At 35.9% G+C, this 26,623-nt stretch overlaps 1 protein-coding gene across 1 annotated transcript in view; it reads right to left on the bottom strand.

Moving 5' to 3' along the window:
- DNER (delta/notch like EGF repeat containing) overlaps nucleotides 1–26,623 on the bottom strand; it is a 121,398-nt gene that overhangs the window by 10,692 nt on the left and 84,083 nt on the right. Inside the window, exons 7-11 of the mRNA XM_082767545.1 lie at nucleotides 25,344–25,457; nucleotides 15,930–16,154; nucleotides 6,131–6,253; nucleotides 3,985–4,098; nucleotides 2,735–2,866 (exon numbers count right to left, since the gene is read on the bottom strand). Of these exons, the coding sequence (XP_082623671.1) occupies nucleotides 2,735–2,866; nucleotides 3,985–4,098; nucleotides 6,131–6,253; nucleotides 15,930–16,154; nucleotides 25,344–25,457 (708 nt within the window). The remainder of the gene's footprint in view (nucleotides 1–2,734; nucleotides 2,867–3,984; nucleotides 4,099–6,130; nucleotides 6,254–15,929; nucleotides 16,155–25,343; nucleotides 25,458–26,623) is intronic.

Here is a 26,623-nt window from a genome sequence, read left to right as displayed (position 1 = left end):
ATGCACAAAATGCTGAAGCGATATGATAAATATTTCAAGGGGCTATGGAGAGACTAACAGAAGCAGAAATACCAAAAGATTCAATCTTTAGAGGTGGACAGGAATCCAATGCACCATTGACTGAACTCCAGCAAGTCCAGATGTACTGCACCAGGTTAGAAAAGGGAAATTAGAGAAGGCCTTTCTGTTTCTGGACATGATCAGGATTGGGTTCGGAATAGCTGGATAACCCAGTGCAGGAGAGAACCAACACAAAGAACTTCCTGGGAATAGACAGTTCTCTAGAAAAATCTGCAGATCAAAATGCTTTCAAATCCTTCTGCAAAGTGATTTCTTCAAAACTCAGTCCCTGTCTATTTGCATAATCCTTTATGTACCTGTTAAAATCCAGACGGTTTAGGAAAGCTTCCACAGCTTTGGGTATAAGCCACTGCATTGATTAGAGAGGCTGTATGTCCATACTTAGATCTGACTGTTGTGAAGCATCGCAGGGCCCCCTAATAACACAGCACTTTACCTTGATGCTGTTTCAAAGTAACTAATAGCAAGGGAATGTGTGACCTTTGCTGATGTTATGCTTATTGAAGAAACTTTTGGTAAATTTTAAATGTAATTGTCCTTCAAAATATATCTCTGCATGATTATGCAAAGATTTTTTTTTCCCATTTTCACTCCTTTAAGGCTAATCCAAACCAGAAATTTTAGATTGGATTTTTAATATCTGCTATGTTATTATTATTACATATGCACACTCTAGTAGCTGTCCTGATTTGTTTGGAGAAAATAAATAAATAAATAAATAACTTTAACCTCTTTAATTGAGAGCAATTGCCATGAAAATAACTACATGATTTTTTTCTCCAAATATTGAGATGGAAAAAACAAAAGGTCCAGTATTTCTGGTTGAGAATCAGACTTGCAGTATTATCAATGCCAGTTAACTTAGATAATTCTCTGCCTCCTACTTCTGCAATCACAGGATAAAAGAAAAATCAGTAGTGAAAGGCTTAAAACAGCAACAACTATGTGCTATTGCTCCTTCCTATCATTTAAACTTACATAGTTTATGCGTGTGTAATGAGCAGAAACACCAGGTTCCTGAGCAGCAGACAAGGCCACTGCGGTTCAAGTATAAGCAGATGCTACATGTAGAGAAATATGCACTAAGCAGAGACATCTCCTCCCTCAAGAGAATGAAATTTCAAGCATAGTTTTATCCACTCTCCCTCCAGCCAACTTACTAATGGGGTCAGAAAGGAATTGGTGTTGACTACTCGCAGATGTAAGCCTGAACCTCACCTGCCTTACACAGTGCTTAGGGGCATGCATCCCTTACAGGGGCAAGCAGGAATAGTTGAGCAGCTAGGCAATAGAAAACCTTCTGCTTCACCCATCTTCTCAGGTGTTTACACCAGGTATATGTGGTGCAAAGAGCCAAACTTAGTGACTGTAGGGCAACAGAATAGAATAGAAATAAACTTAAAAAACAGTTGATATGTTTAAGTAATGTGTAAGTAAAGAGAGAAGTTTCATATCCTCCTTGTGGAAGTGAGATAAGGAAAACATTTTTATTCCATCCTTTAGGTAGGCATTTTCTCAGGAGTGTACAATAGGAGTTTTCTGAGTCCTGAGTCCCTTCTGTTTATTTTTTTTTTAATATGTGGCATATCACTGCAACATTAGCTGTGCTAACAGGTGTAAATCCCCTCACAGAAACGTGTATATCTGTGCAATATCTCGAGGGGATCCATGAGCACAGTATCTGAGCATTGAAGCAGTTAAATACATGGCGAAACTCTCTAATAAAGAAGACATCTGAAGCCCAAGAACAAGCCATCAGCGAAATCCAAAGCAGCTCTCAAAGCAGGAGAAATAATGAAGTCTAATTTCTGTTTTAAATCTTCCACAATTAGGCTTTAGTGTGAGTTTACACTAAAGCTTTTTCCATGCTAAGAAGGATTACACTGGAGCTGTTACTAGACCCAACCCCGGAACCTCTGTAAGTCTTACTAAATATTAGAAAATACTTTGTTCTGGAGACCTTTACCTTTCTAACAAACCTAGTGGAAATTGGCCTAGGGTTAGAAAAATTAGTCCTGAAAAAGACAGTGACAGCATGCATACACCAGTCAGCAGAATTACACAGGATTTGTTTCCTTAGGTAAGCAAGTTCAAAACAGTTTTGCAGAAACACTGCTGGAACTGCAGGTGCTTAGAAGTTGGTACCAGTCTGTTAGCACCTTGCTTATGGCTCTGTGGAAGTATCCTTTACACAAGGCAAGTATGAAAACAAGCTCTGAGGCATACATGCAATTAAAAGGCAAACTGCTTAGTGCCCAACTGTGAAACAGCATCTTTGACAATCTGGTCCAGCACCTCAACCAAGCAGGGTGCCCAGAAACAGAATTTTCTGTCTTCCATAGACACTTTTGAACAGTTACAGTCTCACCTTCATCCAAATCAACCTTATGCTTCATCCCTATCATCCAAATCTGGTTCAGCATTTTCCTCTAAAACACATTTAACAGAATTTTGATGATTTACAGATGATTTAGAGTGCAGCAGACAGATATTTAGAGACAAGTGTAAATTTCTGTAACATCTGTATCGCTTTTAGAAGTTTTTAGGACAACTAACTACATAGCTATATATGCATAAAACTTTTGTAAAGTTTTTATGAACTTTACTACATATATAATTTTAAAAAGTTCTATAAAGTTTTTACAAAACTTACGTATTTCGCAGTTTGCACCAACCCATCCATGTGGACAATGGCAGGTGTAACCACTGGGCTGATCTATGCAAGTTCCAGCATGATGACAGGGGTTGCTGTCACAGTCATTAATATCAATTTCACATTCTTCACCTTATATAATGGAGAAAAAGAAAAAAAATCTATATAGCAAGTATATAATCTGTATATCAGGTATGTCATCAATGTCATTTGATTTTTCTTTAACTGCATAACACCTTATAGCTCAATAGAATCTTTAGTCTCAGAACATCAGAAGTATTCCATAATGTTTCAAGAAGTCAGTCTCACAGAGCCCCTAAAAAGGAAAAATCCTCATTCAAACAGGTGAAAACAAAGCCTGAGGGCTAAGTGACTCGACTGACCTCACTTAGATTATCCATCTCCCCTTTCTTTAAATACGAGTTCCTTCCAAAGCAAATATGATATAACAATTTGCTACATATATCCTGAAGTGCTAGAGTAATTATAAGTAATCAGTGCCTCTAAGAAACAGCCATTGTGCAAGAGAAAGCTAAATTTTTCTGTTTTTTGTTTGTTTGTTTGTTTTTAATGGCCTTTAACAATCACAGAACAAAGAGCACCATTTGATCTACAAAAAGGCTATGAACAGGTTCATCTATTCCCATGACTCGTCTATTACCTTATATGACTAACAGAACATCAGGTTGCAAATTATTTTGACAGCAGATATTTGGATTACACCAATCATGTCAATTTAAATACAAGGCCAAAGGATTAAATGGGCTGCTTACCATTACTCTGAAAGCACAAATTGATTTGTAACAAGCACTTTAGGGCTTTTAGCAATTGCATATTCAGGTAACAGAATGAGCTGTTTCTTCAGCTCACAATAACTAATAGGTCAAGGTTAAAACATCCTCCAGTTTCAACAGTGTCCAATTAGTACAATAACTTACCTGAAATTCTTCAAAATGTTATTTTTAAAATGTAATCTAGTCGCAAGCAGAAACGCCAGAAAGCATATTAAACAGCTCTTCGTCTAGTAAATTCTCTTTAGCCATAGTTTGTTTTTTGTTTTTTTTTTTTGCAAAATTATTAAATATCAAAGCAGTTGCAAGTAATATCAATAACTTTTCATTCTCACCAGACTGATTACAATTCACCGATGTCCAAATTAATTTGTTTTCTTGAAGAGATGTTGTTTTACATGGTATTTGTCTTGGACACTGCAAACACTGACATCCTGTGTACTACACAAATTAACTTGCCTGCATATCCAGGTGCACAAATACACGTAGCATTCAGTCCTTCGCTGTCACAAGTGCCACCATTCTGACAGTTGATGTTAATGCAAGGGTCTTTGTATAATTCACAGTGCCTTCCTGAATGGGAAAAATTAGTAACTGCTGTTAACTTTACCCACGCTGACAGTCTGAAGTCAGAACAGGTGATAACTTCATCTGGATGAGCACAACAATGTCCAGCTGTCAAGCCTACCATAAAACCAAAGCCCTGTATTTTATGCTGGCTAAACTTTTAACGCATGTGCTTCCCTTCTGACCCACCAAGGGAGGCAGGGAAGTTTCTGCTACCAAGAACTGCTGGTTTTTCTATGAAAAACCAATGGTACAATAAAGCATAATCTGATCAGCTATGTAACATTCCTCAATATGATACATATCATATAATATATTTTTCATTATTTATTAAATTTGTTTTTATATTATATATGTATGATATTATTCCTCAATATATTATTTAAACAATAATCATCTTCAGTAGTAATGTGATGTAAGAATTCCTTTAATAGGCATTCTGATACCTCTGAGTGACTTTTGCAGGACACTGAGGAGTACAGCTAAGTCAATAAGAGGAGACATTAATTTATTCAAATGTATACTTATAAGTAAACAGCTCAGTTTAGTTAATCAGCTTCTTGCCACTAGTCCTGCAGCACAGCAGCAGAAGCCAGCATAGCCAGAAGCCCACCCGTGCATGCTGGCCCAAGCTGCAGTCCAGAGCAGTGCTAACAGCCTGGAGCCCACGCAGGGGAAGGCAGGGGGTGTGGAGGCAGGATTGGGGACTGCAGACAGGGGCAGGTGTTAGTAAAATTGAAGCCCACATAATATCTTGAGCTGGTTACCTCTGCTCCATTCATTAGTGTCACTGAATACCTTAGGTATGGAATGAAGGAAGCTCAGTTATCAGGAAAAACTGTTCAGAGGACCAGGTCCCCTGCTTTCATTTGAAGCACAATGTGCTGAACACATAGTGCTCTCACTTGTGTGTACACGATGGCTGAAAACAGAACATGAAGTCATAACATTATGGTTAAGTGCTCTTTAAACTGTCATGAAAAGCTGAGGGTCATTTCCTCACTAAGCCTCTAAAATGATGAATTCTCTATTGTCCAAGAACAGTGCAATCACCAGCATGAAATGAAGCTGTGAGTGAGTGTTACTTATCAACACAGATATTGGTACTCTTAATGAGAAAAATGCTGGGTTAATGTTCCACAGAACATAGTCATCCAATGTAAAATATATTTATTTTTAATAGCAATAATATATAAATTCAAAATTTTCTCACAGCATGATTCAAAACAGAATACACAAAACATAGTAGCATTTTATCCCTACATAAAGGGATGTATCGCAGAGAGCCGATATGTACTACGCTGTCTAAAACTGAAGTCTATCTGAAGATAAAAAAAATTCTACATCTGAACACACACTTTTCTGCTGTATTTGATAAATTACTTATGAAGAACTGAAGACAGATTCCATTCAAATATATCCAGGACTACATGTGGTTAACAGGAGAAATCACAGAACTACTGCTGTCTATGGGCTTTACAGTCTTCTAAATGAACAACCAGAATAAAAACTTTATTTTTTTCTCCTTTATGTTGATCTGTTTCAAATACTGATATTTTAGTACTGTGTTTTTATTTCCCTTCACTAGGAAAATACAAAATATGTTTTAGAAAGACCTCCTTATTATGTCTCCCAAGAATAGCTGATGAAAAATTTTATTTAACTGTTATGATGTCTTTTAGAAACGTATCACTTTCTAAAGTGTCTTAAAAACAGCTTAAAAATATATAAAAATATATAAATAAAAAAAAAAAAAAAAAAGAAGAAGGGGAAGGGGAAGAGAAGTAATACCTAAGAAGAACAGACAAACTATTTGTCCACATTACAAGGACATATATTTGTAACAGGTCAGCAGCATCTGAATGACTCACTTGAATAAAGACTATGGGATCACGATCTATGTTAGAGTTTGTTTCTGTTAATTTCACATGTGGGTTTTCTTTTTGCTCAATGGAGGATATTTTATATCTGTTTGTAGAAGAACCTATTATAAGAAACAAAGAACAATTCAAAGAACAAGAGGCAAAAACCGTTTTACCTTCATATTCAGCAAGACACGCACACTCATAGCTATTGACGAGGTCTCTGCAGGTGGCCCCATTCTGGCAGGGTGCAGAAAGGCATTCATTATATTCCTCTTCACAGTAAAGGCCGTGGTAACCTAAATCATGTGAAGAGGAAATAAAACCATCAACAAAACACTTCCCAGTAAAAATTAACAACTAAGTCTTCATAGATTGCAGGCAGACGTGTTAATTGAAATATACCGTACAGAAAAAAAAAAAAAAAAAAAGAAAAAAAGAAAAAAAAAAGAAAAACAGGAAGCACAATTTTCTGAGAGATGCCCCAGCCACTACCAATGCGATGAACCACAGAAAGGCAGTAAGCATCAAGGCAGCTGGCCAAGGCCACTACAGACAATGCAAACAACTGCACTCTGCAAAATAGAATAATCTATTATCTACATGTCTTTGAGTTTTCTTGAATCCTTGCATCAAAGAGGCTTTTCATCAATGAGGTGATAACTGTATAACTGTAGTTAGAATGATAATAGTTTATGTATTTCAACTTTAATGCTCTACTATGTCAAAACAATTTAGAAGCATTAAGATATATTATTTTTGCAGTATTCACAAGTAGTAGGCAGGTATTGTGGTCTGAAGAAAACAGGAGCACAAGAGATGTTCAAGACCTGCTAATAGCCACTTACTAAGTCAATTCTATCATGAAATAAGAAATACGGAATTAATCTGCTTGAAATAATGCTTTTCTTATGATTCAGCTTATCATGTGATCATCAGTTTTAACAGTAGTTGAAATAACTTTCTAGATATAGTAGATAAGATCAAAGCAATACCTATTCTTAAGCAACAATATAAATTAGTACAGTATAAAAATTGAAATAAACCAACTGCAATGCAGTAATAATAAGCTCTTGATTATATTGGTTATTTAGGATTAAATAAGAAGAATCGTAATCCTGGTCATTTTGAAGACAATTTGTTACCTTAGCTTATTTAATTCCTCCAATAAACTCAGGTTATACTTCTACTAATGAAAAGCTTCCTCTCTTCTGCCTTCTACTTTCTACTTTTTTTTTTTCTCTCTCTCTCTCTCTTTTTTTTTTTTTTTTTTTTTTTTTTTCCTCCCAAGTAGGGGCTTTCCAGCTCCAGAAACGATATCTACATTTGTAGGTAATTAATCCATCAACAGGCAGTTGAAACAGGCAGTTTCAGATTTGCTTTCACATTAAAAACACTATTTCACAAAGAACAAGCATACAGAAAAGATATGTCATGATACATTAACACTACATAAAGCTACTCCTCCAACCCCTACCATGGATTAATTTAGGTTAAAGCAGTTATACATTTAATCTTCCTAACTCATCATAGCCGATATTTCCCTCTTGACCTCTTGTTAGCATGATGCAATACCATAAATATGTGCTTGTAATCTACAATACAATGCTGTGCATTGGAACACAGTTTATGTTTTTTCAAATCTTGATTTATGTGCTAACTATAAAAGCAACAGGTGAATGAGTATACCATGAACACAGATGCTAAGGGCATGGATAAAGATGCCAAAAAGGACGAATTACAACGTGTAGTATTTCAGAGCAATTTTACTTTCTCAGATAGTCTCTAGGTTGCAAAAGCTTGCAGATATGAAGTGAGGATATCTTTCAAGTAGAAGCAACCAAAAAGAGGGGCAGATTCTCATCTTAGTAAGGGGCAACCTATATTCACTCTCGTAGTCTAAAGTTTTCCCCAAATTGTCACAGAACCACAGAAAAGAGGACAAATGGCACCTCCAGACACCGTTTCACTCCCTCTCCTCCCATTACATATAATTAAAAGTAAGGCTGCCTGAAGATACACCAGATATTAGTACTGCACAAGATACATCCACAATACCATGGTTTTGCACACAATTATCTTTCAATAGTCCGTAGTTGGACGAGTAGCTTACTAAGAAAAACTTCAGAAACACTTTGTCGGAAGCTGCTAGCCAGGCACCACAGAACTGATGAGCTAAGTGCCACCCTCCTTCCTCTGCCTGCAGGTCAAGAGCCGGTGCTTGCCACGTGTCCCACACTTTTCACCCTTCCCAGAGACAAGAATCCTTGAAAATCCTTGCCCACTCCCCAAAACCCATGGGAAACATGGCATGGAAGGCGTGGTACACAGGGAGGGAAAGGTGCTTTCAGTCTCCTTGACAAGGCACATCTTGCCCATGCATGGTCCCCCCTCGCCGGCCCCACGCTTTTAAATTGTACTTATATAAACCATGTATGATGCTGAATGCATACATATGTCTTCAAAAAGGCAACAGTAGAATGCTTGTATCTTTTATCAAAGAATTAGATGGAAATGGGAGAATTTTTCAGAGATAACTTCAGAATAACGGGTTCTAGCAGGGTCGTTACCTTTCTTCGTTGTAACGTGAATTCTGATATTTTTGTATTCACAGGCAATGGCAAACAGAGCTCTTTGCCTATTTTGTGGTGTAACGTTTCTGTGGACATATTCACAAAGAAAGAAATGATATCTACATGAACAACACTACTCTAGCTTCTGTGTCCTGGGCAGCAAAAACAAACAAACAAAAAAAACAAGCACATTTGACATTGCAGCTTCAAAAAGGGCACCTAAAATTATTAAACTCTTTTTTTTTTTTTTTTTTCTCCAAGTCACTACAAAGTGAATATGCCTTCAGTAACTATGCCTTCATGCACGCAAGCAGAACTCGCCGGTTGACTTGATATGCGCTCTTCGGAGAGTTGGGGAAGGGACAAGGAAACTAAAAAATACAAAATAATTAAAATTTAATTAAAAGAAAGTGTCCCTACATTATGCCTTCTCCCTCTACACGACCGTCCTTTTGTTATTGTTTTTTTGGCTGCCACCCTCCTATGGATTCCCAAATCCTTCTCTGTGAAGCAACGGAGAGGCTTGGGCTGTAGACAGCTACGTACACCAAGGTAGTTTTTCACGTCTGTGTTAAAAATTGCAAAGGGAGAAAACATGAAAGGGAGCACACAATCTGTGTCAAACAGGCTGATGAGAAGAAGCCATGGGTTTTATCAAAGCCCTGAAGAACAGTTGATGGGGCAAAAAGTACAGCAGTGCTTGCCAACCTCTTGAGAATATCTGCACTAACAGGTTAACAAAAGGGAGAGAGAAATGCTTGCTCTCCCTTTACAAATCAATAAAGAACAAAGTTGAAAGCTTTTGACGCTTTCTCAGACACTAGCCCCTCAGCAGTGATTCCCTGTGCTTATTCACACTTAACTCTTCAGCAAATCAAGACAGCAAGACAAAAAAAACACCTTTATTTGGAAGGCCTAATGGGATAAAATGCAATAGAGTGCTCTAATTCACAGGGGACGTCAGTTCATACATAGCCCCTCACTAACAGAGTTGCTTATATGGTCAAGAAATAAATGTGATCGGTTAAAACCTGAGCTTATATAGAAATTAAATAAGTGAGAAAGAGAGAAAAGCTGCTCCAGATGGCAGGAATGTAGGGAGGCATGCTTACCAGCCTGCCATGGGCAGATTGCATTCAGGGCTGTCTTAAAGTAGAGGTGGAAACAAGATGAGGAACCAGAGGCAATAAAGGGCTCACAGAGAGTCTGGAACTAGAATTAACCTGAAGTCACTTCTGCCAGAGTTTGCATTTCCCACCCCAGCTCCAAAATATGGGAAGGGGAAAGACAGAGAAAAGAAAAATTGCTATTGCTGTAGGCAAGTGTTGCACCTGCCTCTGCAGATGCACTAAGATAAACCTACGCTCGCACGCCCAGCTATTTAGACACATGAGCAAAAAGCCAAGTGCAGACGAAATACTCCAAGGCACTACATCTGAAATTGCCACCACTTTTCATACCCTGGGGATTTTTTTCTGACACTCCTCTTATTTTCAAATTCTCTCTTTTTGCTATCATATATGCTTACAAAGCAGGGGAGAAGTGTTTATGTCTGTATGTGTGTTTTGCAGTTTCAAACTCCTTACTCCTATGTCTTTAAAAAAAAGCCAAATGCAAAAGTTTGCTGCAATAGTAAGTTATTCAGTTTCTAGATAGATGTCTTCACTTTGAGGCAGAAAAAATAATAAAAGAATATATTAAATGTTTGCATTTGAAACTAGCAAAAGCAGCTTTATTAAATGAATAGAGAATAAAGAGGTGGAAAGGCTTAAGACGAGAAAGAAACGGCTCTGGGATTCAAGGACTAAATAAATGTAAATGTGAAATGTAAGAATTCACATACAATTGAGAAACTACACATAAATAAGAAACAGTTTTAGAATTTGTTGTACAGGCTTTTAAGTTCCAACTAACCCTCTCAGCAGGACATTTGAAAAAGATACATATTCAATTTAGAGATGACTTATGCTTCCTACCCCCTACATTTGGGAGCGGGAGCATTCAAAAGCATTAGACAGCTTTCCAAGTTAATTTATACAAATTAGGTTTTCTATACAAGCTATTAGATGATGTAGGTTATCCATAACCATGCTCACGAGAGCCAACACAAAAAGAAAATCAGTATCAAATGCCTGGTTGTGTGTGTTCTGCAAATTGTGCAGATAGGCAAGTTCAATAATGATCATTTATCATTCTTTAAATCTGTAAGCTGGCAAAAAAAAAAAAAAAAAAAAAAAAAAAAAAAAGAAAGAAAAAGAAAAAAAAAAAGAATCCAAATTGCCTACTAAGCAAGGAGACTTGCAGACCTTGTGCTGATTGGAACTGTTTAAAATTCCTCTCCTGTTTAATTTCTGAGACAGAAGTAACACAGATGAAAATCCAGCTGACACTGTATGCCTGCTGGTAGAAACTGTGAATAAAGGAAGGATGGCATTCAGGTCACAGATACAAGCAAAACTCTGCAGTGCTTTGCTTCTGTAATAAGAAATTACATCCCCTGCCAAATACCTCATAAAAAGAACATGGCATCCTAGGACTGAACACACACACAAAAAGTGAAATTGGCAACTTCTAAAGTTATGGGTTGTTTTGTTTTGTTTTATTTATTTTATTTCCTTTTTTTGTTTGTTTGTTTGCTTTGCCTTTTTAATTTAAGTAGCAGGTTCCAGATATACTGTACAACCAAGACAGAAGAGAGATCTAAAATGTAATTTAATAGTCCTACCATTAATGTTTCTACATTACATATATGAATTCAGTGATACGTTTGAAAGTGAGAGACACCCTCACAAAGAAGTTTGTAGTCCTGGAGCTGGCACACTGATGCTGAGAGCCTGCAAGTCAGAAAGCCCCAGGCTCAAGAAGAAGGGATCGTTTCTTTCTTACTAATATATTGTAACATCTCCGTTTAGTCCAGAATGTTTATTATTAAACCTTGATAATCCTGCCAAACTGCACGCAAATTTTATTCACCCACTTTACAAGTAATGTAGCAGAGACTATCAAAATCTCTGCAGGCAAAATTGTAAATAGAATCCAGGTTTTTAATACAGCTGAGGCCTAATTCATGCACTTTATCACACTGCTTTTTAATGAGGATAGCAAAAACGTGTTGGGCCATGTTCTGTAGTCTCTACTTTAGCTTTTTAGGAGTTGTAACATTGAAATCCTAAAATTTAATTGTTCTTGGCTGTCTTTAAAAAAATTATGGAAACCATTTGCAAAGTTTGCGTTATGGTGACTTCTAAACACTGAACTATAAAGAACTCAATTTCCATTTGTCTGCTGTGCCATTAAACTATGGGGAAAATCTCTGAAAGTAGGTTGTTAAAATTCTGCTGATAATCTATATATTAAAAAAAAAAAAAAAAAAGAAAGATTCATAACAATTAAAAGGCACAAGAAAACAATTTTCACTATTCCTATTTTCCTACATCTTGAGTGCTGTTCTAATGACCTTCAGAAATAAATCATCCAAATTTTTCAATTATTGACAAGTTAAAAGAACAATTTCATAATTTGGCCTTTAGTTTTACCACTATATGAAGCAGGTAATCCTATTTAGAGGGAAGTCCTTCTAAAACAAATAATCATTTTAAAATTGAAATTGCAGCAGTCAATCGTAAACAATGGTTTTAATGTTTTTAAAAAAGAAATCATTTTTTTAAATACTTCTAATAAAATTTCACATGTGGAGCAATGCAAAAAAGTACAACTTTAAGAAGGGTAATATAGGGTCTTGGATACAACCTCTATGGCTTCTTACCTGGCTAACTTTTAAGATCACAAATATTATTTAAATAAAAATAAGTTTCCATAATATATGAGAGGTAGAAGACAGGTAGAAGACATACTGAAGATTCTTAAGCCTTCTCTGGTTTTCCCAGAACAAGAAATGCCTAGCATCGCCTTTCAGGGACACCTCAGGAGAGCCCTTGTGCTGGACAGCTCCTGATACTACAGTTCCAAGTTGGATCCCTTTTTGTGCTAGAAACGTAGGAGAAAATTTTGACACTAACTGGGAAGTTCAGGCTTCGGATGACGTAATGCATCAGTTATCCAAGGGTAAAATATCTTTCTTTGTTTTTCAGTTTCTATAATTCAAAGCATTTGTCTCCTGTCTATTCTTTTCAGAACTTTCCAGAGCATACACAGCACAGGTATTTTTTTTTAAAATGCTCTTTGTACTCTTTGTAGGTCTTTTTTTTTCCCCCAGTTAACTCTGGTTTCAGTCATACATCAAAAACCACTGAAGAATCAAACCATATAGATATATTTTCATCACTTTCCATGTCCTCCAGAGTTAGGCAGCTCCTCATCTCAATAGTTTCACCATCCTCTGTAGAGATTTTTCTTGACCATGCCCTAACTGCTTGCACTATGCAACAGCTAGAAAAACAGCCCTTTTCTATTCAGAATCTGAACAAGTTAACAAAATACACACTAGCCAAGCAAGGAATAGCTTGATGCTACCAAGCAACTTTCATGTTCCTACCTGTCAAGTGTTCCCCTCCACATCATATCTACAGGTGTAGATATTTATTTATTTAGAATCACAACCCGTTTTCTCCTGTTCACGCCCTCTGCTATTTAGTCCTTCTGAGGACTGGGCAAGGAAAAGAACAGTGAATGAGTAAATATTAAACTATCACGTTATTAGTTCTAATAAAGAATTCAGGAAAATATCACCTGGAAAATTCAACCACTTGCAATCAAAAGATATTTTTTCAGACATGGAACTAATTATCAACTTATATGAATTCTAGCTTGTTCTCTCAATAAGACAGGTATGCTAGCTCTATTTAAATATGATTAAGTATGTTGCTTTTCATCTCAATAATCAGTTATATTCTCTAGGGGTTCCTCTGTTATGCAATACAATGGCAAAGCATTTAAACACTTCAAAAAGGAGGACTGAAAATTTGAAATGAAAGAATTGTCATCTTCACTTCCTGAAGTATATAACAGAAACCAAATGATAGGTCATACTACTTCTGTATTCTGAAGTCACTTAAATATCCTCACCTATCATGCCACCAAAACAAACAAACAAACAAACAAACAAATCTACCTACACTCTAGTTTCAGAAAAGCTGCAAGCTTTTATTTATTTGTTTGTTTATTTTTGTTGGGGGGGTAGTGATGTTTGTTTTGTTTTAAATGAGGTAATATGTCTCAATGCTTACAGAAGTTCCTATATGATATCATGAGATTTTTATAATACCATAGGTATAATTTCTCATTTCCTGAACAAGAAATAAATTATAACACTGCTATACTGCTATGGTAGAGTCTGCACTTCACATTTATATCTTTCTCCTTTTATAAAGCAGAATGTAGAATGTATTTTGATTATAAACCTGTAATTTCCATTAACTTCTGTTCATTTGTGAGTACTTCTCAAAAAAAAAAAAAAAAAAAAAAAAAAAAAAGGTTCTGATGGTTCTTTCATTGTGTCTAAGTAGCGATGATTAATGTTAGTGTCTGACCTATTACCAGAAGTGTCTTCTTCCCAAAATCAAAACACAATGAAAGAACAAAATCTCAGCAATAAAGCTGTGAAACTATACAACCATATTTTGGCCTCCCTCTCAGGATAGCATACATCAGCAAGAATCTTGCTACACAGCACGATTCCTTATGCTGAAGTATTCATAATGCTGAAACCTGTTCTTTCCACATCTATTGATTTAATGAGTGATAACTTATTTTCAAAAATCAATCCATTATTCCTACAAAGCGGTGAATGCTTTCATCCTTGACCAGTTTCAAACTTTCTTCTCAACATATGGAACTTCCTTGATGATCATATATATCAGTTACTGAAACTAACACTTTGAAGTGTGCACTAAATATACAATCCAAAATATAAGCTGGTAGTTCTTACTTGTGTCTTCAGAGATCTTTTTTCAGATGAGATACCAGTTTTACGGGCTACAGAATCTTAGATAAAACCTCACTCCTGTCAAGGAAAATAGAAGAGTTGCCTATATTTCACCTTGCTCTAAGAAGGCATAAGAAACACAAGCAGCAAGAAGGGACATTGGATCTTTCTTCCTCAAAATGCCAACAATACTTGAAAGTCAAATGAAACACCTATTTTTACCCTGTTTTTGTCTTAATACTCACTATACTACTGTGAGAAGAAACGCATTATAGGAACAGATTGTGGGCTTCCTTCTAGGGAGCAGAAAGAGAAACTTCTCTGGAAGAGAAAGAAGCCACCTTCTTTCTATGTACAAGCCAAAAGAAAGCATTGGGATGCTGTACATACTAATACTCAGATTAGCAATCTACTTCAGGCTTTATGATTGGTAGGGTAGCTCCACAACTTGCTAACTGAGGAGACAAGGAAAAGAGCTGGAGATGGAGACTTGCGACTGGCTTCCCAGAAGACAAGTCAAAGCAGAGAGCAGGCATTTCTCCAAAAGGAGCTTCCAAAACAATACGCACATCGCAGTGTCACGTTTATGTAGTTACTAACTATCCAGCTTCACTCCTTAACTCATCCTTGTGCACTGGGGATTTATTTTCCACTTAACTTTTGCAGATTTCAAGTTTATAGCTGCATAGGAACTTTTTTTTTTTCTTTTAAACAATAGTGCAAAAATTATTTAAACCAAAAGAAAGATTATTGTTTTTTACCCTGTAAATGCATAAGTGGTAGTGGGTGTGCACTAAAATATAATCTTTTTCTACACATATGGTATAATTCATTCAATTACTCTACCTATTAGTTTTCAGGGCTAAAATATTTAAAGGGGCCATAAAAGCTCAATACTTTACAACATTGGTATAATAAAGAAAAAAATATCTAGACCTAAGAAAAACGCAACCCAGACACCATGCACAGACAAGCTGTGTCATCAAGCAGGTACCACCCAAGCCCACCAGCTGTACTCACCTGAGCAGTACCACTGGAACTTCTGAAGAGAGATAATTTATACAAGCATGGCAGAACTAAACCCTTTAGGGTAACCATTTTTTTCCTTCCTTTGTTGAACTACCTTGTCTGTTTCCATTCCTTCCCCAACATTGCTGTCATGTTTTCCATTCTCTCTATCAAATTTTGTAATTTCGATGACAGTGATACCTCACCTTAGAAAGGTTTATCCTGCACAATACTCTTTTATAACACAGCTGTAAATATCACCAACCCATATGGATCTCAGTGGGTATTTTCAGTGCTTACCCTGCAATTTTTGATTTTCTAAATCAAAAGATTCCTATTGTCATTCTAAACAGATAGAACATCTGCTCAACGTGTTTTACATACTGAAAAGAAAAGAGGAATTAATTTTAAACTATATATATTTAAACTATATATAAACTATATATTGGAATCTACGTATAAAACCTTGGAAGATTTATAAAACATGTAATGTAATTGTTTGGTACAAACCGGGGATACAGAGGCATTTGTAGCTGGTTCCAACACTGCGACAAATGCCATGTGCACAAGGATTCAGAGCACAGAAGTCAATCAGCTGAGCACACATAGGTCCTGTAAATCCAGGACTACAACTGCAGGAGAAGACAAGTCTATCGGCATAACAGGTTCCATTGTTCTGGCAGGGAGATGATGCACAAGGGTCTATTTTGTCTTCACAAGAGGTTCCTAAAAACCCTAAAAGAAATAAATGGTTTTGATAGTTAAACATACAATTGTAATAATTAAACCAAGTTAAAATTAAGACATGGACATATCTACATTTTTTATTCTATGACAATGAGAAAAATACAGACTCCCTATATACTTTAAATTCTAATTTTACCAGTTAACATTGTATGATACAAGATATTTCAGATAGCATCATACTATCACATGATTAAAACAGTGAAGTCCAAAAGTATTTGTTGATTCTGACAGGGCTTATCCACTTTAAGTACATATGGCTAGAAAAGTGGAAGAAATTTTCTAGGGATCAGTAACTTATTAACAGACTAGCCTGGAAGGAAAAAAAAAAAAAAAAAATCCAAAATTGATCTTTTTTCATTACTGCTAATGTGTTGGTTAAGAATAACAACTCTAAAGGACCCCATGAGTTTAACTAATCTATAATAATTTAAAAGAATTCATTTTTTGAAGAACATACCTCTTATTAGCTGACAATGATTTATTGAAGCAACACCATGTAAAATTCAGCATAAAGAAAAGAATATCATTGCAAGGGAGGAGTTCTGTTTTGTCTTAAATGTAGAAAAGAATAATACTTGCATAAAATTCATAATTATTATGAAATATTATTTTATTTACTATAGTTTGTATCACACATATATGCATACATCAGTTACATAGTAACATTATTGTATGTAAAGCAAGTCCAAGAAGAATATTCAAATTCTATTACCCGTCCAAATAAAAGAGCAAACCATCCTTTCAATTTTTATTTTTTTTTAAAACGATTTCCTCGTGGAAATGGTATGGCTCATTCCTACAGATCATCACTTTTGCTCAGCAAACACGTCTGGTCAAAATTCCCTGGCATATCTGACATCGTAGAACAGCTCTTAAAATTTCAATACTGTAATCACTCGGAATGCCAAATCAGGAGCAAATCAGGCCAGCCTCCACTCGAGACCCATCAAGCCAGCTGAACAAATCTGCTCTAATGGAAAGCATAAACTATGGCAGTTGTGCCAGTCTAAAAGAGAACAAGCCACAAAGCCACATGGCCACAGCTACTGAGGAGGTTGCAGCCCCATCTCAGACACCCTTCAGAACAAGAGAAGAAAATAAGCAAACGCATGAAAAATTATTTTAACAGACCAAAAATATTTAATCAGAAAAATAGAAAATGAAATAAAAAGAAATAATGATAACAGAAATCCCACAGCATTTGCCTACTATTGACAGGAGCGATGAAGATGGAGGAGCTGGCTCTGTTCTATAGCAGCCTGCCAACATCTCAGAGCATGAAGACAAATAATGACAGGTGACACTTTGGATTAACACTCAATGTTTAAAATCTTATCCCTGATGGAATGAAGAGGATTTTTGGCCATATAGCTATAGGTTTTATATTTATAAAGCCTCAATGTTGGATTAAAAACAAATGTACGAGAACTGAATCTCTCTATTGCATAAAGCATATGATGAATATTGCAAGTGAGACAAAATACTATATTCAGTATAAACTTTACAGCATCTCATTATCTTACTGTGTAAATATTTTTTGTTCTAAACAGTATCATTTCACGTTTCAAGCAAGATACATGAGGAAATGGTTTTAAGTTAAATTTGACAGATGCGTTAGTTTCAGAGCATACGAGTTTCTACTGTACTTCCAGCACTGTAATCATGGATAGCAAGTCAAGAAGTTTGCATTTCTGAAAAAAAATATATAAGAAATAGATCAATTTGCATTTTAAAGCGTAACAAAAATATTGTGAACAGGTTCAAACTCTAGTTTGTTCTTATTTAGGTTTGTTAAAAACCTGGTCCAGAAAGATCTAGTGAACTGAGCATGGTCTGTCAACTTGACTGAGCTCCAAGACTTGAAGAGCTAGTGAGAATTGAGATAACTAACCTAAAGATGTTAAAGTTTCCAGCACACACAATAAAATAAAATAAAATAAAATAAAATAAAATAAAATAAAATAAAATAAAATAAAATAAAATAAAATAAAATAAAATAAAATAAACTGGCAATTAATTTGAAACCTCCTGAGGGATCCCTCAGAGAGAGGCACACTATTTTATAGATCCACAAAAACTCATTGAACTATGTGAGAAAGAGGGGAAAATGGGTATAAAAAAATTAGTAACCTACACAGAGTGTATTACAGGGTTCTATTCAGAGAATTAACAAACCACAGATTATTGTAGCTACAGAAAAGATGGAAAGGTAACAACTGCCCTGTGAGTTCTAGACAAAATCAACATATTCTTGGACACTTTTGGCAGGAGGCTTTTAGGAACTGAAAAAGCCACATTTCCCTCATATGTTCATAACTCATGCCAGACATATGGAATGAACAGTTTAAAAAAAAAAAAAAAAAAAAAAAAAAAAAAAAAAAAAAACAGAGATTGAAATCATTAACAGTTAACTATGAATAACTCCTAACCTCAGCTACAGACCAGGAAAGAAATGTAGATATGGCAGTGTTCTGGCAAAGAAGATCGGTAAGGACATTCTTCCCTCTCTGATGTCCTATGGCTCAGATTGCTTCACGGGCTTTATCAGTACCACCTGCACAGTAATGTGGAAAAGAGACAACCTAAAAACAGATATCGGGGAATCCTGTAGTAGAGGTCCCTCCTGTAGATGGTAGCTGCATAGCCATCAGAAACTGAAGGGAATGGAAACCCTAAAATCAAATATCTAATTCCAGCAACAGTTTGCTGGCAAATTAGAAAAGCCTTTACTTTTACCATAAAACCCTAGATGGATTTAAAAGAATCTGCAAGGACTTTTAAGTATTACCAGGAGGAGATCAACCAATGAGTCTGGGGAAATCTCTACACTAACTCTGAAACCGGATTAAAAAGGATCAAGGAGATCTGAGGTCACACATTACACTAATGCTGCTTCACTACAACCTTTGCCATAATCTTCCCTACAAAGAGAAGCTTACTGGCAGATGGCTAATGTTTCAAGTGACAAAGCACTTCAAGAACATATGCAAGTTTAAAATATACTAAAACATGTTGCCCTTGTGCTATCTTTGACTGCACTGTGAAATGTGTTCAGTTCTTCTGGAAGTTTAAATCTTATGGTACGAGTTAAGTATCTAAAAGTACTAGAATCAACAGTAGTCACACATCTGCATCAAACATGTATTATTTCAACATTTATGATTGTACCTTTGTGTCCATATCAATAAAATTGTTGAAAACAAAAAATGTCAATAAATTTAAAAATCAAATGCAGAGATGTATTGATTGAAAACAGAGTAAAATGCTGGAAGAAAAAAGAATGAGGATTACATTTAACGGCAGAAGATTATCCCCTGAATTGTTCTTCAGCTAGCTGACAAACACAACCCTGCATCTAGGTCATTATTCATGTAACAGGGACGTGACTAAAATGTAAAGACTACTGATGATTTAAAATTTCTGGAAGCAAAATTTACCAAAGGAATAACACAGAAAGCAAAGGGGAAAGGCAATATTAGAAAAGAGTTATACTGTTCAAAGACACAATGCAATATTTGTGCTTACACTGAACAAACCATGTGGTTAGTTGTCAAGAAAAAAGGTAGCCAGTCAGGTGATATTCTTTCTATATTGCTACAGACCTCCAGGGCAATGACAGAAAGTAGATCAGAAAATGTTTTCAGAGATAAAAAAGCTCTGGATAAAAGCCAGATTTCTCATCATGGTGAGATTTTAATTACTTGGCTATTGAAAGCAAGAGTCAAGCAATAAATCAAGGAAGTCAAACATTTTCTGAAGATGTTGTACAACTGCTTTTTATACAGTCTGTGAAACAACCAGATTGCACGAATGTTATCTTAGACCTAATTCCAAGAAAAACGCAAATGTGGAAATATAAACTTGTGAATTGCTATGACTAGTGATTAGAAAACATTTAGGTTTGAAATCCATGGATAAATACTGAAAGAAAAACAAGCAATTTGTTACTTTCCTTACAGAAAATTGTTTTATGAGGAAATACAAGATGTCTGATGGAATTTAACCAGGATTCTGTAAAGGGAAAAACATATCATAAGGAAACAAGAAATGATTAAAAAGTAGTTGCAAGATTTTGATTGAAATTCACCCTAGCTAAGTCTCAACAAACAGAGGCTAAACATGTTAAAAAATTAACAAGAAGTCTACTAAAAATAGGGTCAATTTGGGACAATGCCAGGTAAAAACACAGGATTAGCATAAAGTATCAGAAACTAAACAGCCATAAAATTTTTAATTAACAACAAAATGTTCTACAGGTAAATTAGACTCTCTTCTGGTAATATGAAGTATTCTGCATTCTGTAATCACTGGTAACCTTGGGAAATCTTACAGATACAACAGCTGTGTATCCTAGTTTCCTGGAATCAAGATAATAAAGAGGTTCAAGTACGTAAACCTGAAGAAGCTAGAATTACATTTGCAAGATATGATCTAGAAAAAGGCTTTTACATGAACAATGAAGCCCAGAAGAAGTGAAAATCATAAAAACTAATTCTTAATATAGGAAAATAACTTATTTTCTCCCTGTCATTTAAAATTCATGGCGATAATGTGCATTTTCTAGCTGCTGTTGCAAATCAACACATATGAATCACAGCTTAGCATCTTCTATAGTTGTCAAGCTCTGTATTTTGTAAATTGCAGAAACCACAATAAGAACATTAATTTGCTGTTTTCCAATTATAAGCAGGTGTTTCAGAGCACTTTTGCTCTGTATGTTACCTAGCTATAATTACCTGCAGCTAGACAAATCAAACTGACAACAATAAAATAAAATCAGTCCTGAAACGTGAATTGCAAGTAATCTAAACATTTAACTCTTAAACATAACATTGTTTTCTCTCTAGTTCTTTCTACAGACTGGTTATGAAACTTACTGCTGAAGAGTATTTTATATTAATCTGGATTAAAAGTTTTCTGTGACTCCTATCAGAGCCGGTAACCTCCAGATAGAGGAAGAAGCAAAATCCCAAGAATCTAAGACGGTTTCACGTGGCTGGTCAACTACATGCCTTTTTTTTTTTTTTTTTTTTTTTTTTTTTTTTTTAATTGAAAATCAATGTATTCCGACAGTACTGGATAAAGTTCATCTGCAGATATTATCAGGACATTGAAATTGCATATAAGAGAATTTCAGAAACATCTAAACATCTTACAGGAGTTTGTTTCTTTCTTATAACTGATCCACTCTTTGTTTATTTTCATCTGGCTTTGTTCAGATAAAACATATCTATCTATCATATTCCACTATTGATTTAATAATATCTTATGAATGAACTTGGCAAAAGCTCTTCAAATGTTTAAAATACATAAAATACAAACATATTATATATAAAAAAATATCAAGTCTTTCATTCTACCAATTTGACAAGATTTGCATGCGTGATAGCAGATTAGTAACACTTGCATTTCCTTATCACAAATGATTATTATTTCTATATTTATTTATTTTAACAAATATTGCAATGAATAACCCCTTCACAATAATAATAATGTGAAATTTTAAAATACATTTTTCAGTCCTTAATATTGCTCAGGTTTATTCATTACAGATTTGAGCGTAAAATACAATTTGCTCTTTAATAAAAGGTTACTCATCAAATTTCATACAGCAATTTATTTTTGAGCATTTTGGACACATTAAATTCTACAATGTGTCACAGAAAATGAAACCTTCAAGTGTAAAAAACTTCACCTTATTAAGAGAATAAGTTTGTCTAAAGAATAATCACGACATTTTCGTATTCATTCTAGGCTTCTTTTTCAGAGATTTTTCACTCAAATCTCACCTTCTGTAAGTTATCACATGCCTCTTTCATGAGCCACAGATCTCATTTCTAAAAGAACTGTACAGTCTCTAGAACATTCCTCATTGTTTCCATCTCATTCATTTTTCTGCCATCTTTTTCTTCTCCCTTTATGACATTTTCCATCTGCTCTTATCGTTTTCTGCCTGTCCACACTATATCTCCAGTTTTAGTTTTTACACATGTATAAGCTCTTTGGCTAGTTTTCCCCAACTGTGCTGAATTAGCACTACAGAAAGAAAGGCCTTTTCTCAACAAGCAATTGCTATTACACACAGCAGGAGAACAGCAGCAGAGCTAGAGATCTTACTTAAATTAGAAAATCTGTCATGGTTTTTGTGTGTGTGTTTTATTTTTAATGGAAAATTTGAGCACACTAAAAAAAAAGCAAATCTGCAAGTTGCAGCACCTGTAATTTTCAATTAATTATTTTTTGTTGTATCTACAAAAATAACCAAATCTCTTCAAAACCAATCAAAAGCACTCAAAATATGCCTCTGTGAGAGAATAAGGTCTCAAAAAGCATCTAGAAAAATGAAACCCTTCTCTCCCTCCACCACAATACATGAATTCCTGAGCTTGTTGGCATTAGTAGGTCTTCCAAAACAAGATGTAAAAGGAACACCTTACTATCTAAGAGCCTACTGGCTACTCCACAGCAGCAGCATTGGCCCTTGCAAACATGCCAAGCATCATTTCTGCAGCAATGCTCTTCTCTCTTTATGGTGAGGACATAAGCAGGAAACACGACTACATAACCTCATCAGAAGTATTCACCCTTTGAAACAGCAGTAATTACTAGAAAGTCAAGGAAAACCCCTGGAGCTGCTGTTATCATGAAGACTTCAGGAAGACCTTACAATGGTCTTCCAGTAACTAAAGGTGGCCTACAGGAACGCTGGAGAGGGACACTTCATCAGGGAGCGTAGTGGACAAGTAGTAAATTTAAACTAAAAGAGGGTAGATTTAGATTAAATCTAAGGAAGAAAGTCTTCTCTACAAGGGTGGTGAGGCACTGTTAAAGGCTGCCCAGAGAAGCTGTGGGTGGCCCACCCCTCACACCGCCCAAGGCCAGGCTGGATGGGATTTGGGCAGCCTGGGCTGGTGGGAATTATCCCTGCCCTTGGCAGGGAGTTGGGACTCGGTGGACTTTAAGGTCCCTTCCGACCCAAACCATTCTGTTATTCTATCACAGGCTCACTATAGAAAAGCAACCATGCACAAAAGATGGCATGTGTTCTACAAGCCTAAGAATGATTTTCTCAGAAAATGCTAATTTCCAAGGGACTCAGAATCAGAAGTATACAAGACTATTCTTTCCAAGGAGAATAACCCTGGCCAGTCCAGAAAGTGATTCTTCAGAAGGTGATTCCTGAAACCTTCTCTTCTCTCCAAAAGTGTTTTTTGTTGTTGTTGTTGTTTTCCCTCTACATTGGGAATAATTCAGGTCAATGTACAAAAATTGATTTTAACAAGAGTTGTAAATGTATTTCAGTACAATTTTTACCTTGGGATGACCCATTGCTTTTTGAGGAGGAGAATATTTATAGCATGTGAGCATGTTAGACAAATAAATAAGTAATCAGAGCAACAGCTCCTTCAGCAACTTCGTCCTGGCTCTGTAATGTGGCTGCTCTTAGAATTACAGAAATTATGCTGGGAAATATTGGAGACACAAAGCAGCCAACAAGGCTGTAGGACCAAGTGGCATTGCACAGAGATAGCCAAATAGAAATAAGACTGACGATAAGAGAGAAGCACAAGTAACTTGGTCCTCCTGCAGCAGAAAACCTACTATTAATAAGAAGAACACTACACATCGAGCAATGGCACATCAAATAACCTCTCCATCCCTCTCTTCAGGTAGAACAGTTCTTGAGAGGGATGAAGGGAGGCTGTTTTCTCTCCTGTGCTGGGCCTGCTCCCAGCCAACGGGCTCTCTCATACCACAGAGAGGAGCTGCAAAGGCCCTGGGCACTCCTGCCCCTGATGCCTACACCGGGGCCTGCCCCGGCCCCCTCGTGGATGACCCACTGCTGGCATGAGCTCCCTGGGCAGGAGAGCAGCCGCAACCCCACACAATAATCAAGGTATTAATTAATAATCAAGGTATTAACAATAATCAAGGACTTTCAGCAGGGCACCAAGCAGCTAGTCTTTGAGCACTGTTTCCTAGTTGCAGCACCACAGCACTCACACAGCAGAGGGTGGCTCATGGGGACCCTGACCCACACACAGCCCTGTTGTCATGGCCAGAGCCTCAAACAGCAGTAAAAGAAGTTGAGCGTTGGTTGTCATATTGATTAATAGGTCATTAGGAGCAAGGAGTTAAGTTACATGACACACAGAAGCCCTTGAACAGATTTCCTAAGAAAAATGCAAATAAATAACTGACCAAGTCTAATATTGAAAAATTTTCTCACTGAATTTTACCACTAGTTGTAAGACAATCACTAAAATTCTTCCAAATGCAAAATCTGCCCTGATGTCAAAACATGTCTGTGTTTCAACACAGTTTTAAGTAGGTCACTCATTAAAGTATAATAATCTAGAAAAGTGAGGAATCAGTCTAAAGAAATTACAAATAATCTTTCATTATTAAGCAATTATGCATTACCAGAATAGTTATCAGTCGTACCCTTAGAGCAAACACAGGGTGCTGACATGACAAAAACATCCGCATATTAACTGACATCAGAAATATAATTAGTTCAAGGTTTTAATCTTAATTATAAATAACTAATAGAAGAATTCATAATTGAGAGCTTTCACTCCCGATAACTTTATCTGCCATTCCATTCAGCAAAACGTTACAAAAGCATGCACATCGCCATCACAGCGTCCTCATCTCACATAGTTACATTTACAAAGTTTACCAATGAGAATCACTGAAAGGATCATGTAGGAAAAGAAACAAATTCCAAATAGAAAGGAAAATGAATTAAATATTTTGGGGACTGAAAATATTCATTTAGTCTTTACCCAGCTGACCCAGATCCAGAAAAATGCAAATAATGCATGGAAGGCAGCTTTTGTCACACATTTACTGGACAACACAAAAACCAGAACAAACGCTAGATCCTCAGATTGTCTTATCTTTCTCACAGTGCTGGAGCCTAATTTCTATTGTGGAGATGAAAGCAAATAGAGAGAACATTTCTGTGCAACATATGCCCTGAAACACTAAGCTCTTACCATACTCTGTGTGTTATTGATGACACAGAGATATCTCATCTGGATTTTTTTCTGCTTATAGTTATGGCCTAAGGTACAACTTTGAATGTATTTTCATGTAACTGAAAGTTCAGACTAAGTACACCCCATGGAACACCACTTTGTACAAGGTACAAGAAAAATCATTACTGTTTACCTTCTGGACACTGACAAGTGAATCCATGGATGTTGGATGAGCAGGTACCTCCATTTTGGCATGGCTGCTGGATGCAATGATCAATCTCTGACTGGCACAGCTCTCCAGTGTAACCTACAAAAACAGCACACAACATTCAGAAAATTTAGGGAAAATGAGATTTTCTCACTAAACATATTATTAGGTCACCGAAACACTAATATTAGTTTCCTTAAACAGAATTAACCAAAGTAATAAATAGAAACTGGGACGGTCTCCTAATTTCTTATAAAATGAGATTTTTAATAAGAACTTATACTTCACTGGAGAAACATAAATAAGTGGTGGAAATCTAGAGATTATATCAAATTGCATTTTACTGGTGATGGGTTCTCATCAGGACCCATACAACCAAAAAAAAAGGTCATTTTGAATGATTTTCAAATGCATCTTGAATCTCAAGTGAAAAATCTTTAGGAAGACTTCAAACAAGACTTGTCATCTGAAATATTTGTGCATATGCTGAATGACTGTTATTTGTTCCTACTTCTGGGATTCAGAGAGGGTGTTTATTTTAAGTGGGAGCTGTGAAGAACTGCTCAGCACAATTGCAAACTCTTCCAAATAAGCTTCTATAAGTTCACAAGCTACAGATTGTGTGTACTCCATTATTTGACCGTCAGTTTGCTTTGTTCCATATGTCTGAAGTCTGTAACATCCAAAAAATGAACAAACTTACAAAGCATAATCTAAATCATTAAATACTCCTAACTTAAATACCTCAACAAATACAACACAAATTCCTGTTCTAATTTTTATTTACTTCCTAGAAACTGTCTTGAATCAATAACAGAAGAAACTACACACTATATACTAGGTGTTTTACTTAAAAATAAATAAATAAATAAAATCATAAGCACCATGGCTGGTGTTAAAGACCCATAAGCTAGGACTAGATGACACTGTTAGAACACTGCTGTGAGCAGGTATCTGAGACAAAGACTCCAAAATGAGGCAGAGGACATGCCTGGACTAAGATTTTGCTTATGCAGGAAAGGAAAAAATAAAACCAAAAATAATAAAAAAGGTGTGTGTGTTTTTGTTATTGTGATTAAATAATTGTATTTAATTAAAACCTTTTCATCAGGCTAATAGTTGTCTTTTCAAATCTATTCATGTCACCAGAAAGTAGGTCTCAACACAGATTGTTATATTTGGAGTTGCACTACTATAGAAAAGAATCTCTAAGACTTTCTTCTCTGTGTACCTTACCGCTTTTATATGCTATTGAGAACTACATT

Source organism: Aythya marila (assembly GCF_965140915.1).
Source record: "Aythya marila genome assembly, chromosome: 9".
Lineage (NCBI taxonomy): Eukaryota > Metazoa > Chordata > Aves > Anseriformes > Anatidae > Aythya > Aythya marila.
The sequence above is the reverse complement of the archived record's forward strand: the minus strand, read 5'-3'. Positions and strand labels throughout refer to the sequence as shown.